Source organism: Callorhinus ursinus, unplaced genomic scaffold (assembly GCF_003265705.2).
Source record: "Callorhinus ursinus isolate GAN/ISIS: 27379988/994484 unplaced genomic scaffold, GSC_fseal_2.0 scaffold5, whole genome shotgun sequence".
Taxonomy (NCBI): Eukaryota; Metazoa; Chordata; class Mammalia; order Carnivora; family Otariidae; genus Callorhinus; species Callorhinus ursinus.
Genome location: NW_027397067.1, coordinates 82261171 through 82276192, shown reverse-complemented (window position 1 = coordinate 82276192; position 15022 = coordinate 82261171). Strand labels below are relative to the sequence as shown.

The following is a 15022-nucleotide window of genomic DNA, read 5'->3' as shown; positions in this document are numbered from 1 at the left end:
GGGCCAGGGAAGGGGACGGAGGACAGCCGGAGGCGTCTGCGCTGCTGGACGGCCCTGGGGAGGCCTGGCAGAGGGCTGTAGCCTCTGCTCAGGGGCCCGGGACAGGGTCTGTGCTGACAGGGACCCTGGCAGGCCAGGGCCAAGGGTTGGAAGGGGCACAGGGCCATATCCTGGGGATCTCCCCTCACCCCCCCACCCCGGCCCAGGTCACTCCACACGTGAGCGTGTCCCCAGCTCTGCGTCTCAGCCTGGAGTCGGGTCTGCTGCCTCACTGTCTCTCTTCTGCCTGTCCCTTGTGGGCCCGGCTTGCAAGGGCCAGCGCTGGCCAGCGCATGAGGGCCGCCTGTGGGGACAGCGCAGGCCTCAGCCCACGCCACGCCCTTGAGGGGCCCACTGGCCGGAGCAGATCCCCCCTCGGCCCAGCCCACACTCAGACGGGCAGACACTCCAGCCCCACGAGGCCATGATGGGGAGTGGGCAGTGGGGAGGGGTCCCGCTCCCCGCCAGTCCATGACTGAGGGGCGGCATTCCTGTCCAGCCGCAGACACGGTGAGGACGGGGCTGGTTCACGGCGAGGGGCCTGGCCCGCGCCCGTGTCAGCAGCTGGCCAGTGAAGCAGAACGGGAGTTCGCGGTCGTGATGACCGCGGCTGCCCCCCCATCCGGGACCCCACGCTGGTGTCTCCGGGGCCTGAAACGCGTGCTCGCGGCCCCTGCTGCCGCTGACTTGGCCGCATGGTGGGTTCTGGAGTCAGGCCTGGCTGGAAAGAAAGGGACTCCCCATAGTAAACAGTGGGGTCCCCACTGTGGGCCAGCCCTCCCCCCCCCAGAGGAGCAGGGCCGATGGCGCGGGGCGGGAGGGCTGAGTCTGGGCGCAGCGCTAGCGGGGTGGGGCTGCACAGCTGGGGGCTGCAAGCCGCATGGCAGGCGGTCCCTGGGGCTGGAGCTCAGGCCGCCAGCCGCTGCCCTGTCTCCTGCCCCCTCCTCCCTGGGGGCTCCCTCTCGGCCCCCACCGCGACCCCCCCCACAAAGGTTGAACCTTTGATGAGGGAAGGGGCCAGGGGATAAATTCCCTCCTCTGCCTGGACAGCCGGCTGGAGACACAGTTGTTGGTCCAGCCTGATCTCAGGCCCTCACCTCCGGCCTCCCTGCGCCTCCCTTCCCAGTAGACAAGGGGACAGACACCCCGCGCTGCGGACGGGGCAGCGGTAGGCACTGTGGCTGGGCCCCCCGCAGTCCGCTGGGCAGCTGGGCCACTGCGTGCGGGACGGCCACCGGGGGGCGGCCCCTCCCGGCGCAGCCCTCGCTCTAGCTCAGCCAGGGTCTCCTGACTGCTCTGGAGCCACGCGGCCCACGCAGCCCCACGCAGCCCCACATGAAGCCCACCGCCCAGAAGCAGCTGGTCTGACCGCGTGGGCCAGTGGGGAAGGCTCGGGAAGGGCTGGCACTCCAGGAAGCACAAGATGCTGGGCCAGTGCCTGCCCTGTTCTGGGCCCGGGCCCAGCTCCCCCACACTCCTGTTGACCCCTCTGGGGACCTTGTCGGCCCGGGGTTCTGCCTGGTCAGAGCCTGGGCTCCTGGGCAGGCCGGGGGTGGGGGGGGGCAGTTCCTCTGAGCGGAGTGTGCCCACTGGTCACTCTGGGCTTCTCGTGCCAGGAGCAGGCCAGCAGAGACCCTCGGGGATGAAGGTGCTGGTCACTTCCGCACCAACCCAGACTAATCAAGGTGCTGGCTGAGGACATGCATTCCAGGCAGAGAGTCTCTGGCCTTTGCGGAGAGCACAGCATGGGCTCCTCCAGACCGGGAAAGGGCTGCCCCATCTCCTGGAGCCTACCGTCTCTGGCCCCAGGCCCATGTCCTTCCATGGACTGCCCTGGCATGGCAGGTTATGGGGACTCCCAGAGATTGGCCGCACAGGATGGGGAGCCCCCTGAGGGCAGCAGGCCGGCCCTGGGCCCCTCGCGCTGGTTCTCCTGCCGCCTGCTGTGGCCAGGGCGCGGATGTCTGTCCAGGTGAGGCCTGGGTTCATGTGGCCAGCAGAGTGGCAGGGCTGGTGGCCCGGCTCAGACCCTGCAGCAGGGAGGAGACACTTCACTGACCCTCTGAGCTGGAGGTGAGGGGCTGGGCCCCGGACGGGTGGGCTTTGGAGACCTCGGAGCCGTGGTCCCCGTTGAAGCTCTAAGCTGGGGTTCCTTAGTCTCAGGGTGAGGTGAGGTGCCAGATGTCGGAGCAGGAGGGGGAGGCGAGGACTGGGGCGGGTTGGGCCTGGCCTCACCCGGGCGCTGGGGGAGCAGACTGGGAGAGAGCCGCTGGTGGGATGGGCTTCCCAGCCTGAAGCCCTTCCCCAAGGAGGTGCCTGCCCCACCCCCCAGCTGTGTGCACCCCCCCAGAGTGTGCCTGGTACACAGCAGCCTCCTCATTTTAACTGCAGATAAGCCCCCTAAGTGGGGAGGGCACCGGGCCCTGCGGTCACTGAGCCCAGGAAGGGGGTGGGGGGACCCTGTCGGGGGGCTGAGCAGTGGGGACTGGACAAAAATACCCGTCCAGACCCTGTGCAGCACCACACTTTCTGCTGAAGCGTCCGTTAACATCGAGTGCCTGGAGCTCCGGGCAGTGCGCGCGGCCTAGGACAAGTGCGGGCGGGCTGGCGTCTTCCTGCCGGCTGGTGCTTGTCTGGCGGCAGGCCGGCGTGGCAGGCGCCCCTCACAGCCAGCAGCAAGCTCCGGCAGCCCCTCCCGACACCCCCCGCAGGCCTCTCACCTGCTCCCGGGGCTCCCTCTGAAAGGGCGGGACCTGGGACCTGCTTCCAGGCACAGAACCCAGCTGACTTTGTCCCCTGCTGATGTAAGCCTCCAAAGGCTTTCCTGCGGCCCAGTGGGGGCAGCCACAGGGTCGGGGGAGCCCAGGGCATCCACCAGCCCCCAGGCAGCCGGGGCCTGGGCTCCTCAGGCTCTGGGAAACGGCCCTGCCAAGCAACCAGCTGAGCTTGCAGGCATCCTTCCCCGAGGAACCTGCCCAGGAGACCCTGAGCAGGACGGGGGTGGGGGCTGGCGGTCAAGGCCTGCAGGACTTCAGACCTCGGGCAGCGGGCGGGACGTAGTAAACGTGGGTTAAGTCGCTAGACTCAGGGTAGTCTGTTCTGACCGGGGACACTGACACACTGCGGGGTTTACTGGTGGGTCATTGCATATGGCTTATTTCTGCCTCAAGCCACCTGCACCCTGGCAGACCCGCAGAGATGCCGTAACTGTGTAGTGTTCTTCCTCTACCTGGTCTACAGCGGGTGGGCAGACCGCTGCCACACCTCGGCTAACGGGGCACTCACAAAAATGCCAGGCGCCCACCCCTCGCCCTGCTCTCTTGGACCCTCCCCCTGGGAACCAGCCTCCATGCTGCGAGGAAGCCCGACCAGCCCACGGGGGCGACTGCGTGCCCGCACTGCCTGGATCCAGCCAGGCCTGGGCCCGAAGACACTACCAGTGGCTCCAGCCATCAGCCGTCCCGTCGCCCCTGCCTCCACGTCCTCCCAGCTGTGGGGCTCAGAGACGAGCCATCCCAAGCCCGGGACAAACCCCCCCAACACAGAGCCCAAGCGCCTAATGAAAAGCTGCATTATGTCCTCAAGCTCCCGCTGGCTCATTTCCCACCAGAGATCTCTGGGCCACCTTCCTGATGGAAGACGCCCCCAGGGCAATGCTATAGCTACTCAGTAAAGATTTGTGGGGTGCATCTAAGAGGAGCCACGGGGTGGGCCCTGTGGAATCCCGTTGGTTCAAGCACTGACTGGCATGCAGGGGTTGCACGGGAAGAGCATGTGCCTTCTCTGGGGCAGCGCGGAATCAGGGTGCTCCTCCTCTGGCTGCACATGGGCAGCCCAGAGGACGGCGTTTCTCTGGCTGAGGGCACACGGCAAGCCTGTCTGCTTTCTCTGGGTCCTCACGGATGCCACTCCCCAGCCCCGGCTGAGGAGGAAGGAGCGGGCTTGGAGCCTGCCACCTGAGCCCAGAAAGGCCAGTACCTTCCCTGGGCTCAAGAAGCCCACCACACCCACTCTGCATAGCGCCGCAGGGGTGACCCCTCCCGAGCCTGCGGACAGTGGCATTGGCCTGATGGCCCCTGACTGGCGAGAGCTCTGCAGAGGCCCCTCAGGCTTCAGGGAGCAGACAGAGAAGGCAGCAAGAGGGGCAAACCTCTTGGGTTCCCTCTCTCTTTGGGAGCTTTGTACCCTCACTCAGTAAACCTTGCTTTGCTGCCCCCCCATACAAGCAGCAAGAGGCTGAGGGTCATGGGCCTCCCCGGGGTCTCCTGCGCCTGAGGCTCCCGAGCAGCCAAGAGCTGAGGGCAGGCCTGCTGGCTAGTCCGACCCCAAGGCCAGTGCCTGAGCCTGTCAGGGACATGGGGGCCCTGCTTGGCCCCAGGCCACCTCCTCCCCAGGGCAGTGAATGAATGAGTGGGTGCGGAAATGAAGAGCTGTGTGCCAGATGAATCAATCTGTGTGTGATCGAAGGCAGGGCCCAGCATCCTTGAATATCACACTTGGGGGCTGGATGTAGGGGGGCCTGTCCGCACTTAGCTAGACTTGGTGGCTGAGTTGTGGCCTCCCTCTGAGCGCGGGGTGGGGGGCCTTAAAGGGCCCCAAACCCTGCAATGCGACTGGCAACCCATGTAGCCTGGAGCCCAGGCGCCAGCTGGGGGCCTTGCTTCTGCCACCGGCTGAGCCATCCCTGCAGGGGCAGGAGGGTTCTCGTGGTGGACCTGACCCTGCCTGCCCAGCAGAGCCCAGCCGGGAGGGTTGTGGGGGCAGGAGGAAGGGGTGAGTGGTGCCCTCCTGGCAGAGCGGGGCTGGGACACCCCGCGACATCTTAGGAAATGGGGTTTCCCTCTCACCTTGTATGAATTTTTGCGATTATAAGATAATAGGCATTTATGCCTGGAATAAGATAAAAACAAGCTGCCCCAGTGACTTCCTGCCCAGGTCCTTCCAGAATTTTCTTTCGATGCACAGCCGGTTATATTTAAGATTGAATTTGTTAATTGTAAAAGTCCTATAACAGCAATATAGAAATTGGGGGGGCACCAAGCACTCAGGGTGACGCTGAAGCAAGCGGCCCCTCCCAGCTCCGTCCACCCTGGAGGCGTCGTGTCAGGGCCCCCTGCTCCGGGAGCGCGCCCCTGCACAGGCGTGCGCGCCCGACGCCCCTTGGCCGGGGCCGGTCTCTCCTACCCGCGCGCCCCTCGGCCCCCCGCCTCGGCTCCCCGGCGCCCCGCCTCCGCCGGCCCGCGCGCTTCGCCCTCCCCACCTGCGCCCCGCGGTGGAGCCGCTGAACGGAGGTGCCAACAACTTTGTTGACTAAATTCCTGAACCCGCCCGAACCGCGGGGCTAAAAATAACCGGCACTCCCCTCGCCGCGCCCGGCCGCGCCGCGCCGTGGCCCCGGTGTCTGCAGGCCGGAAGCTCCCGGCGCCGCCGCGCTAGCGAGGCTGCGGGGTCAGGGCCCGCCGGGTGGCGGGGACACCGAGGCACCGAGGGGCCCCGTCAGCTCCGCGAGACTCTGCGGCCTCCCCGTCGCGGACGCGGGGCCCTGGAGGCCGCAGGCCGGGCTCCGTGACCCCCGCGCTGCGCGTTCTCCGCACCCCTCTGCCCCGCGCCCTCCGCGCGTGCAGTCCTCCGCGGCGGCCACCAGAGGGCCCTGCCCCCTCCTCTCGCAGGCTGCCGGTCATCTCCCCTTCCCACAGCTGTTCCCCGCAGGAGATTGACAGCTGGGCTCCGGGTTGCCATGGGGATAGGCAAATGAGGGCGGCGGGTCTGGGGCTCCGATTGGCCTGGGGGCCCGCGCCCCTCCCAGGGAGGCGGGCCCGAGCGCCCTGCTCTATAAAGGGGAGCGTGCGGCGCGGCGCTCGGCCGTGGAGGCGGGGCCGGTTGGACGCGGGTGGAGCGCGGGGAGCCCGAGCAGCCCGAGCAGCCCGAGGCGGCGGCCTCACTGCCACCCGCCCGGTCACCCGCCCGGCCGCCGACGAGGGGACAGGGAGCGCGGCCGGCCTGCGCCCCCTGGGGTGCGGCCGGGGCCACCCGAGAGCCCTGACCCGCGGCCTCCCCCGCGGCCGCCCCTAAGTTGGCCGCGCGAAACTTTTCCCGGCGCGTCTGGGCGCCGCCCCCTCGCCGAGACCCGCAGCCGGTGGGGAGTGAAGGGGGGGGAGAGGCCCGCGGCTCCCCCCCCCCCCCCCCCCCCCCCCCCGGGGGCGGGCCGGGGCGGGGGGGGGGGGGGGGGCCCCGGCCCCCCCCCCCCCCCGCCGCCTCCCGTCGGGGCGCAGCCGGGCGCGGCGGCGGGGCCGGGGCCCCGGGCGATGGCCGCGGAGCTGGCGATGGGCGCCGAGCTGCCCAGCAGCCCGCTAGCCATCGAATACGTCAACGACTTCGACCTGATGAAGTTCGAGGTGAAGAAGGAACCGCCCGAGGCCGAGCGCTTCTGCCACCGCCTGCCGCCCGGCTCGCTGTCCTCGACGCCGCTCAGCACGCCCTGCTCTTCTGTTCCCTCCTCGCCCAGCTTCTGCGCGCCCAGCCCGGGCACCGGCGGCGGCGGCGCGGGGGGCGGCGGCGGCGGCGGCGCGGCGCAGGCCGGGGCCACCCCGGGGCCGACGAGCGGGGGCCCGGGCGCCGTCGGGGGCGCCTCGGGGAAGCCGGCGCTGGAGGATCTGTACTGGATGAGCGGCTACCAGCACCACCTCAACCCCGAGGCGCTCAACCTGACGCCCGAGGACGCGGTGGAGGCGCTCATCGGCAGCGGCCACCACGCCGGGCACCACGGCGCGCACCACCCGGCGGCCGCGGCGGCGTACGAAGCTTTCCGGAGCCAGGGCTTCGGGGGCGGCGGCGGCGCGGACGACATGGGCGCCGGCCACCATCACGGCGCGCACCACGCTGCCCACCACCACCACGCCGCCCACCACCACCACCACCACCACCACCACCACGCCGGCGCGGCCCACCACGCCGGCGCGGGCCACGGCGGCGGCGGCGCGGGCCACCACGTGCGCCTGGAGGAGCGCTTCTCCGACGACCAGCTGGTGTCCATGTCGGTGCGCGAGCTGAACCGGCAGCTCCGCGGCTTCAGTAAGGAGGAGGTCATCCGGCTGAAGCAGAAGCGGCGCACGCTCAAAAACCGCGGCTACGCGCAGTCGTGCCGCTTCAAGCGGGTGCAGCAGCGGCACATTCTGGAAAGCGAGAAGTGCCAGCTCCAGAGCCAGGTGGAGCAGCTGAAGCTGGAGGTGGGGCGCCTGGCCAAGGAGCGGGACCTGTACAAGGAGAAATACGAGAAGCTGGCGGGCCGGGGTGGCCCCGGGGGCGCGGGCGGGGCCGGCTTCCCGCGGGAGTCCTCGCCGCCGCAGGCCGGGCCCGGCGGGGCCAAGGGCGCACCCGACTTCTTCCTGTGAGCGCCCGCCCCGAGCGTGCGCCGCCGCCGGGCAGACGCTCGGACTCCGCGGGCGGGCGGGCCCCGCGCGCCCCGCCGCAAGGTCCGCAGGCGCGGGACTGGAGGCCCCTGCCCACCGCGCGGCCGGCCGCGGCGCCCCGCGCCTTCCTGGCTCGCCGTCCGGACGTGGCCGCGACCCCTCTGCGCACGGAGCGCGGGGGTTCCCGGGAAAGTTGAGCCGGAGCGAACTTCCTCCCCGGAGTCTGCCTGTACATATGCCCAGCGGGGTCCTCCGCTCCGACGCCGCCCGCCCGCCTCTCCCCGGTCCGTCGTCCTTCTCGCGGCTTCCCCTTCCTTGCCCGTTTTTACTACTCCTTTTTAAAGCGACCTTATTTTCGAAGTATTTCTATTTATTTTGCTCGGTGATTAGGAAAGAAAACCCCGGAGGAAGCTCCCTCGTTCCCGGCCGGGGTCCACCCTCGGACGTCCGCGTGTCCCAGCATGTGTCGCTCGCTCAGAGGGGTCCGGTCCCTGCCTGCCCTCCTGCCCGCCTGCCCCCCACCCTGCCACCGGCGTCCCCTAGAGATTGAAGCCAAGGAATATTATCTATGCTGTGTTCGGTCCTGCTGCCCTACTATACTCACGGGGGGAGGGGGGTTGGGGGGGTCGCCGCGCTCTGCGGGTGGGGGCTGACCCGGACTCCCCTGCTGCTATTTCTCTATGCACCAGATCGTATTTATGACTCCCGGGGAAATATATCTTATTTTAATCTTCAAGAGAAGTGGAAGAAAAAAAAAAGTAATGCACAGTATTTCTAGCAAAAAAAAAATTTTTTTTTTTTTAAGAGGAGGTTTCAATCTGAACCTCCTGGCATGGGGGCGAGTGAAGAAAGTGTTTTTATTTTCATTTAAATTGTTTCGTTTTGTTTGTGGATTTTTTTTTTTTTTTTTTAAGCCCAGTGGCTTTTTGGACTAGCCAGTGGGGAGAAGGTAGCGCAGCCCCTGGCCAGCCGATCCCTGCAGGACGGCCAGGCCCCTGGCCTCCAGTGGGTCCTGTGCTCTTTCCAGGCCTGCTCCTGCCCGGCCCTCTGAGCAGGAGATGCTCTAAGTCGTTGAAAGTTTTCTTGTGTTGTTGGGTTTTGTTGGATAATTTTTTCATTTGCTATGAAGCCGGAAAAAAGGGGGGAAAAAAACACAAAATAAATCCGTTTAGATCCAAAGTCACTGGAGCTTGGTTGGTTTTTCTGTGGCTTTCATTTTTGCCGTTTCTCCCCGAATAGGAAGAAAAGGAGGTGCGTGCCCAGGGCCCTGCCTTAGCTGTGGGTGACCCACCTGGGCCACCGGAGAGGCCCTGATCAGAGTTGTAAACAAGGCTGCGGTCAGCTGGTGGGATCTGCAGGCACCTTCCCTGGCTGCCTGGTGGGGAGGAAGGCCTCAAGGTGGTGGCCCCAGGCTCCCTCTAAGGCGGGATGGTGGTGATGCCATGTGCAAGGCCCATGTGTGCTGGTGGCCGGTACTTGTCCCCAGTTCTTCGTGGTCTGCCCCCCCAAAGGGGTGGCCCGGCCTCTGTCTTCTAAAGGGTCCAAGACCAGGTTGCGGGGGCACCAGGGAGGAGCAGGACCTCTGGAAATCTCACACCCTAAAGGGTCCCAGGGCAGTTGCAGGACTTAGGGGACCATGGGACCAAGGCTGATGAAGGTCCACGGTGTGCATATTTAGAGGGATGAGCTTTGCGGGCCGGCCAGCTATGCGCTGCTTTTCAGTCTGGAGACAGCAAAGGCTCGTCCTCGGGGTTGGGACGGCTGCCGTTCTCTGAGTGCGTGGCCTGAACTTGTCTTACCGCCTCAGTCTGACCCAGAGAAAAGGTGGGGGCTGCCACCTCCCCTTTTGCTTTAGAACAAAACTGGTAACAAGATGGTTGGGTCTCTGTGGGGGTTTGAGCAAAATCCCCAAACCCAGGGGCTGAGATCTCGAGCCCTCAGGAGGGGAGCAAGAGGCTGTACATCTGGGGGGCAAAAACCCTGGTGCAGAGAGAAGTAGAAATGGGGGGGTGCAGGGATGAGCTCAAGGACCAGGTGGGGAGGCTGCAGCACGACTAGGGGCAGCCAGCCTCGGTAAGGGCCTCCCCGGCCACCCGCCCTGAGGACTCAAGAGGATCACCAGACGCGGCGGGTGTCCTTTGGGGTATGGGCGGGGTCTGCTGGCTGGTTTTTGACAAGGACACCTTAGTTTTCACTGTTGCCACCGGAAGAGACACCTAGGAGTCTTGTCCCGGCAGAGAAAGCCGGCTGGAGGACCGGGCGGCCGGGCCCATCGAGGACAGCACGGGGCCGCGGGGCCCGGAGGCTGTCTCTTTGAGGAGGCAGTGGTAGGCTGCGGGCTGCGCTCGCCCCCTCTCTCCAGCCCGCCAGGCCTCCTGGAGCCCAGCCCGCAAGAACCTGGATTGGGCCCCACCACGGCCACCCCCGGCTGCCGCCCTCGGGGGTTTCTCCGCCGAGCTGGGCTTGGCGTTGCTGCCCGTTCTACCTTGTTTCCCTCCTTCTCTCTCTTTCCTTCCTTCCTCCCCCACCCTGCCCCTTTCCTTCTTTTGCCCCGGAGAGAATGAGCCTGGACACCGAGAATTCATTGTGGGAGGGAGGAAGGGAGGAAGGAGGAGCGCTACTTTTTGTGTTTAGAGGCAGATCTTTTCCTGGGGGAAAAGCCCATTTGGGGAAAGCACGTCCGGCTCCCGACTCGCTGTCAGCGGGCTCTGCTCGGCCCTCCCCTGGCGGGCGCAGGGGATCCAGACCTCCCCCAGAGGGGCTGAGCCGTCAGGCTGGGGCTGGGGAGAGAGGGTCGTCTGGGTGTCTGCGGGACTGTGAGTGCGCAGGACGTGCAGGTGCGTGGGAGCTGCGGTAGCTTGGAGCCGCCTGGGCAGGAGGGCTGAGAGGAAGCTGGCAGGGCAGCCCCGGGCACGGGCCGGGGGTGGGGGTAACCACAGTGCCCAGGCTTCAGCCCCTGAGCCCCGCACCCCCTGAGAGGGGTGACCCACACCCTCGGCCTGGATGTTCAAGGGGGGCCGTGGTGGCGCCCTCGCCTCAGCCGCTCGGCTCCCACGGCCCATGCTCTGCCCTCCCTGCAGAGGTCCCAGGAGACATCTTTCTGATGGAATCGTACATCCTTGGAGCCTCCACCCACCCCGCCCCCCTTCGCAGCCCAACCCCCACCCCACAGGCATTCATTCCTTGGTTACTTCATTCAGCCTGAGAGTCCCTTCTCTGTGCCCGGCCGACAGGGACCCCAGCAGGGACCACAGTGACCGCCCTGGCCCAGAGCCCAGAGGGAGCTACAGCAAGCTCAGCAGTACGGGAGCTGGTCCACTTCTGAGTGCCAGAGGAAGGGAGGAGGTGGGGGTTGGGTTTGCGTACTGCAGGGGTGGGCTGGGACATCGAGGCAGGTGCAGGCAGCCTAGAGGGTGTCAGGAGGACCAGAGGGAGACTCGTGAAGGGGCTGCGCTGGGAGGGACAGGGCCTCACCCACATGCTTCACGTGCACACCCTCATCACGAACACAGACATGCACACGCTCCATGCACGCGGAACCTGTGTGCACTGGACATACCCCCCCGCACTGGTCCCCTGCGTGGCCGCCCCACCACAGCAGCTGTCCCTGGCCGGAGGCCACTCTCCCACGCCCTCACCGGCAGCAGCAGTACTCCGCGCTCGTGGCGACTCCCAGGGCTGGGCAGAAGCCACCCCAGCTCCTGGCCGAGGCCTGGGAGATCCCTCCCAGCACCGTACCCCAGCCCACCCTTGCTGTACCTCTGCCCCAGCAGCCTCTGGGGGCAGCGCCATTCCAGGCCCCCAGCCCCCACACAGAGCACCCAGTTGAGTTTTGTCCTCTGTGCCTGCAAGGGTCCCTATACCCCGAACATGCACACACACCACACAGCTGCCCCCTTGCCCTGCAGCTGGTTAAGGGTCTCAGGAATCCACCTCCCAGCCGCTGGCCCTAGGTGGGCCCCAGGGCTACTCTGTATTGGGGGCACCCCACTTCCGTCTGCAGTCTGCAGCCCCCAGCCTCTCCTAGCCCTGTCTTCTGCAGCCCGTGACTGTCTGAAAGCGCCCCCCGCCCAGTTTCCTATTTATAGCTGGCTCCTAGGGTGGCCTAGTGCATCCCGTGAGGATGCACACACGCAGGCAGGCAAGCAAAGGTCTGGGTGACAGGAACAGACACGTGTGTGCGTGTAGACATGGCCACGTGCGTAGGCTGAGACATGCAAATGCACAGACCTCGACCCCCCCCCACACATGCACACACGTGTGGGAGCACACAGACGCACACACAAAGGACAGTGCACACACGTGGCCTGTACCCCGGGACCCCGTGGGTTTTGTGTCCCGGTCCCTGCACCTCCTGTCCTGGCCATGTGGTCTCATGGGCTCTGACACTGGCCGCCCCAGGGAAGTGTCGCCCTCAGCCACCATCTGCTTGTTTTTGCCTGACCCCAAGACCCCACAGCCCACACCACCTGCCCTGGACTCTGCCACCTCTGTCGCAGCCTGGTTCCTCGGTGCCGCCAGTGAGGGCCCAGAGGCCTTGCTCCTTGCCACGTGGCACTGAGAGCGGAGGCCTTCCCTAGCCCTACCCAACCCCTGGGGACGGATGTGACACAAAGCCCAGCCTCTGCCTCAGTTGGGCCCTTTACCAATGGTGCTGGGTTGCAGGCTCCGTGCCCAGGGCTCATTCACTCAGTGGGTCCTGGGTGCAGCCTGGGGGGGCCTATGTGGTGGCCTGGAAGGGCTCAGCGGGCCTGCCTGCAGACAGGGGCACGGGGCTCTGTGACCCGACTACTAGGCAGGGCCTGGAGCCTGGGACTGATGGCCCCTTCTGGGTCCCAAGGAATGTCAAACCACCCCTTGTCTGTGGCCACACATGGGACTGTCTGGCCCAGGGTCTGGGGACTTGGGGCAGTGTGAGCCGCGGGAAGAAACCAGCCTGTACCCAGACCCCAGTGGAGCCTGGGACTCCTCCTCTCTAGCTGCTCTGGGAAGCAAGCAAGTGGGAGCTTTGAGCCAGCCCCAGAGGTGACAAGCTGGGTTGTCCCTCGCATTTGAGGGGAGGGTCGAGGGACAGGGAAGGGCCCCCAGCCCTCTGGCTGCAAGACCAGCTCTGTCACTTCCTGGGCCCAGCTGCATACTCAGCAGTTCCTGAGCCCTGGAGTCCAGCCACGGACCAGGGACGCCCTATGGGGGTGCAGGGAGGGAGGCCTGGGGGCCCCTCCTCTCTCAGATTTAAGCCCAGCCCCCAATGGCCCCCACAGGGACCCCCACCCCCACCCCCACCCTGCTGCCCCCCCCCCCCCCCCCCCCCGCCCCCCCCCCCCCCCGTTCCAGGACAGTTGGCCATGACAGTGGGAGGGGGCTCTTTCATTCACTCAAAACTATTGATTAAGCACCTACTGTGTGCCCATTCCAGGAGGCAGGGACAGAACAGGAGTTTGACAAACAGGGCCATTCTGGTGGGCTGCAGCCCGCGCAGCCCAGGGGTGGAGGCCTGCAGAGTGGGGGCTGGGGGGGCGCAGAGACCCAGGCCTGGTGCCTAGAGGAGGTGAGACCGGGGAAGAACAGGTGGAGGGACCCGGCAAGGGCGGTGGGAAGCAGGGGCGGAGTGGGCTGGAGCGGACTACGCCCGGGAGCGCTTCTGAGCAGGGAAGGGGCAGGTGGGACTGCGGGCTGTAGGGAGCAGGCTTGGCTGGGCCCACACTGCAGGGTCGTCAGGTGGGGGAGCAGGGCAGCGACCCTCCCACCAGCTAGAGAGGGTGCTTCGAGCCCTGGCTGCAAGACCCGCTGGACGCACAGGGGAAGAGGGGTCGTGCACGGACGCCCACCCTCCGCGCACACGCGCGCGCGGCCCGGCACCAGCGGAGCAGTGACGAGTAATTTGTTGTTGGCGGGCTCAGCGCCGGCCCGATGCGCGGTGACACCGCTCAGCTGCCGTCACAGCCAATGAGCCCGCGGCGGTGGAGGGCGGCCTGGGGCCGGGGGCGGGGCGACCTGTCGGCGGGGGGGCGGGGGGGGGCGGCCGGCCTGGTGTCCCCGCAGCTCCGCCAGTGCCCACTCCCCCAGGACCGCTGCTCGCTTGTCCTCCTCCCCTCCTCCCCTCCCCCTCCCTGCTCTCTCCCCTCCTCCCCTCCTCCCTTCCCTCTATCCTCCACCCCCTCAGCCTCCACCTGCCGCTCCCCCTCCGAACCCCTCCCCTTCCCTCCTCTCCGCGTTGGTCCTTTCCCTTCTGCACCCCCTCCTCCAGGAAGCCTCCAGGCTCGGTGGCCCGGCACCGTCACCCCGAGAGTTGGCTCAGGGTGGAGGGATGTTCTCAGGGCGTGTGCCCTGCTGCCGAATCCTGCTAAAATGCAGATTCCCTGGGCCTCAGGGTGGGCCGAGAACCTGAATTTCTCGGGCACTCAGATCCAGGCCACGGGGCAGGGGGTAGAGGCCACAGCTAGACAGTTTTCTTTTGGGGGGATGGGATGGCAGGAGGAGACAGGTTTCTTGGCGGCGGGGGGAGCGGGGGTGTCGGCTTTCACACTCGGAGCCCCGGCCTCTCTGCTGGCCCAGCGGCGGGACGCCCCCCGCCCCTGGCGCGCCCCGGGAGGCCGGAGGGCTGGGCGGGAGGGGCGGGCCGTGGGTGCGGCGGCGCGGCGGGGGGCGGGGGGTAGGGGAGGGGGCGGGACATTCCGGCCACGCGCCGCAGGCCTACTGCTGTCCCTGGGGGTCCTGGCGCTCCCCGAGCCTTGTCACCTCCTCCACACTGGCCTCCCTGACTCTGGAGCCCTTTCCTGCCAACGCCCCGGTTAGGTGTCCTGAGGCCAGCTAGGTCAGCCATTCTAGTCTGGAAGGCAACTGCCCGCGGTCCCTGGGCCGGTGCCTTCCCAGACACACCTCCGCTGCCCTGGGACTTGCCTCCGCAGCCGGGCCCATCCTCCCGCTGCTCCCTTGGCCGTCCCCACCGGGGCAGGCTCCTCCAGCTCTTCCCCGGGGCGCCCCACCTCCCTCGCCCTTGCCTCCCCCTCGGGTCACTTCAGCCTGGTCCTAGCTCCCAGGGGCCTGGCCTCTCCTTCCCTCCAGCTGGTCGTCCCCTTACTGCCCTCCCGCCCACCCTGTCCTCAGAGAAGCACCAGGAAGCACGCGCCAGATGCCGGGTCTACGGACCTGGTGGCCTCCTGGGAGTAGCCCTGGGGGCGGCGATGACCCCTTATACAGATGGGGGCTGGGGTGCAGAGAAGCCCAGGATTTGCCTGAGGTCACTCACTGGGGCCCCGCTGGACTCCAGAGACCACGATTGGCCCCCTCTGCAGGGCACTTCCTGCCCAGGGAGCAGAGGATGCCTGGGGGCCAGGTGGGGGGGTAGCCTAAACACACCGCCCCCGGCCCACCCGGACTCGCTCTCTAGTGTCTCCTCCGGACAGACGGCCAGAAGCCTCAGGTCTCTCCTTCCCACCTCCAGGCAGGGGCCCCTGTGGCTCCTGAGGGCCCTCAAGCCCCAAATCTGGAGGGGTCAGCCCCCGGCCCTGTGGCCTCAGCACTCTCTACTCCCTGTCCCAGCCAGGTCCTTCCTTCCTTCCTGACTCCACCTC

General features: G+C 67.1%; 1 protein-coding gene across 1 annotated transcript; it reads left to right on the top strand.

Moving 5' to 3' along the window:
• The first annotated feature begins 6292 nt into the window (after positions 1-6292).
• On the top strand, positions 6293-8615 carry MAFA (MAF bZIP transcription factor A). Its single transcript, XM_025870562.2, has one exon. The coding sequence runs from the start codon at positions 6345-6347 to the stop codon at positions 7428-7430; it is 1086 nt and encodes a 361-aa protein (XP_025726347.2). The 5' UTR covers positions 6293-6344; the 3' UTR covers positions 7431-8615.
• Positions 8616-15022: the final 6407 nt, after the last annotated feature.

Excerpts from the sequence above, each read along its gene's own strand:
- MAFA (XM_025870562.2), top strand. The coding sequence starts at position 6,345 with ATGGCCGCGGAGCTGGCGATGGGCGCCGAGCTGCCCAGCAGCCCGCTA.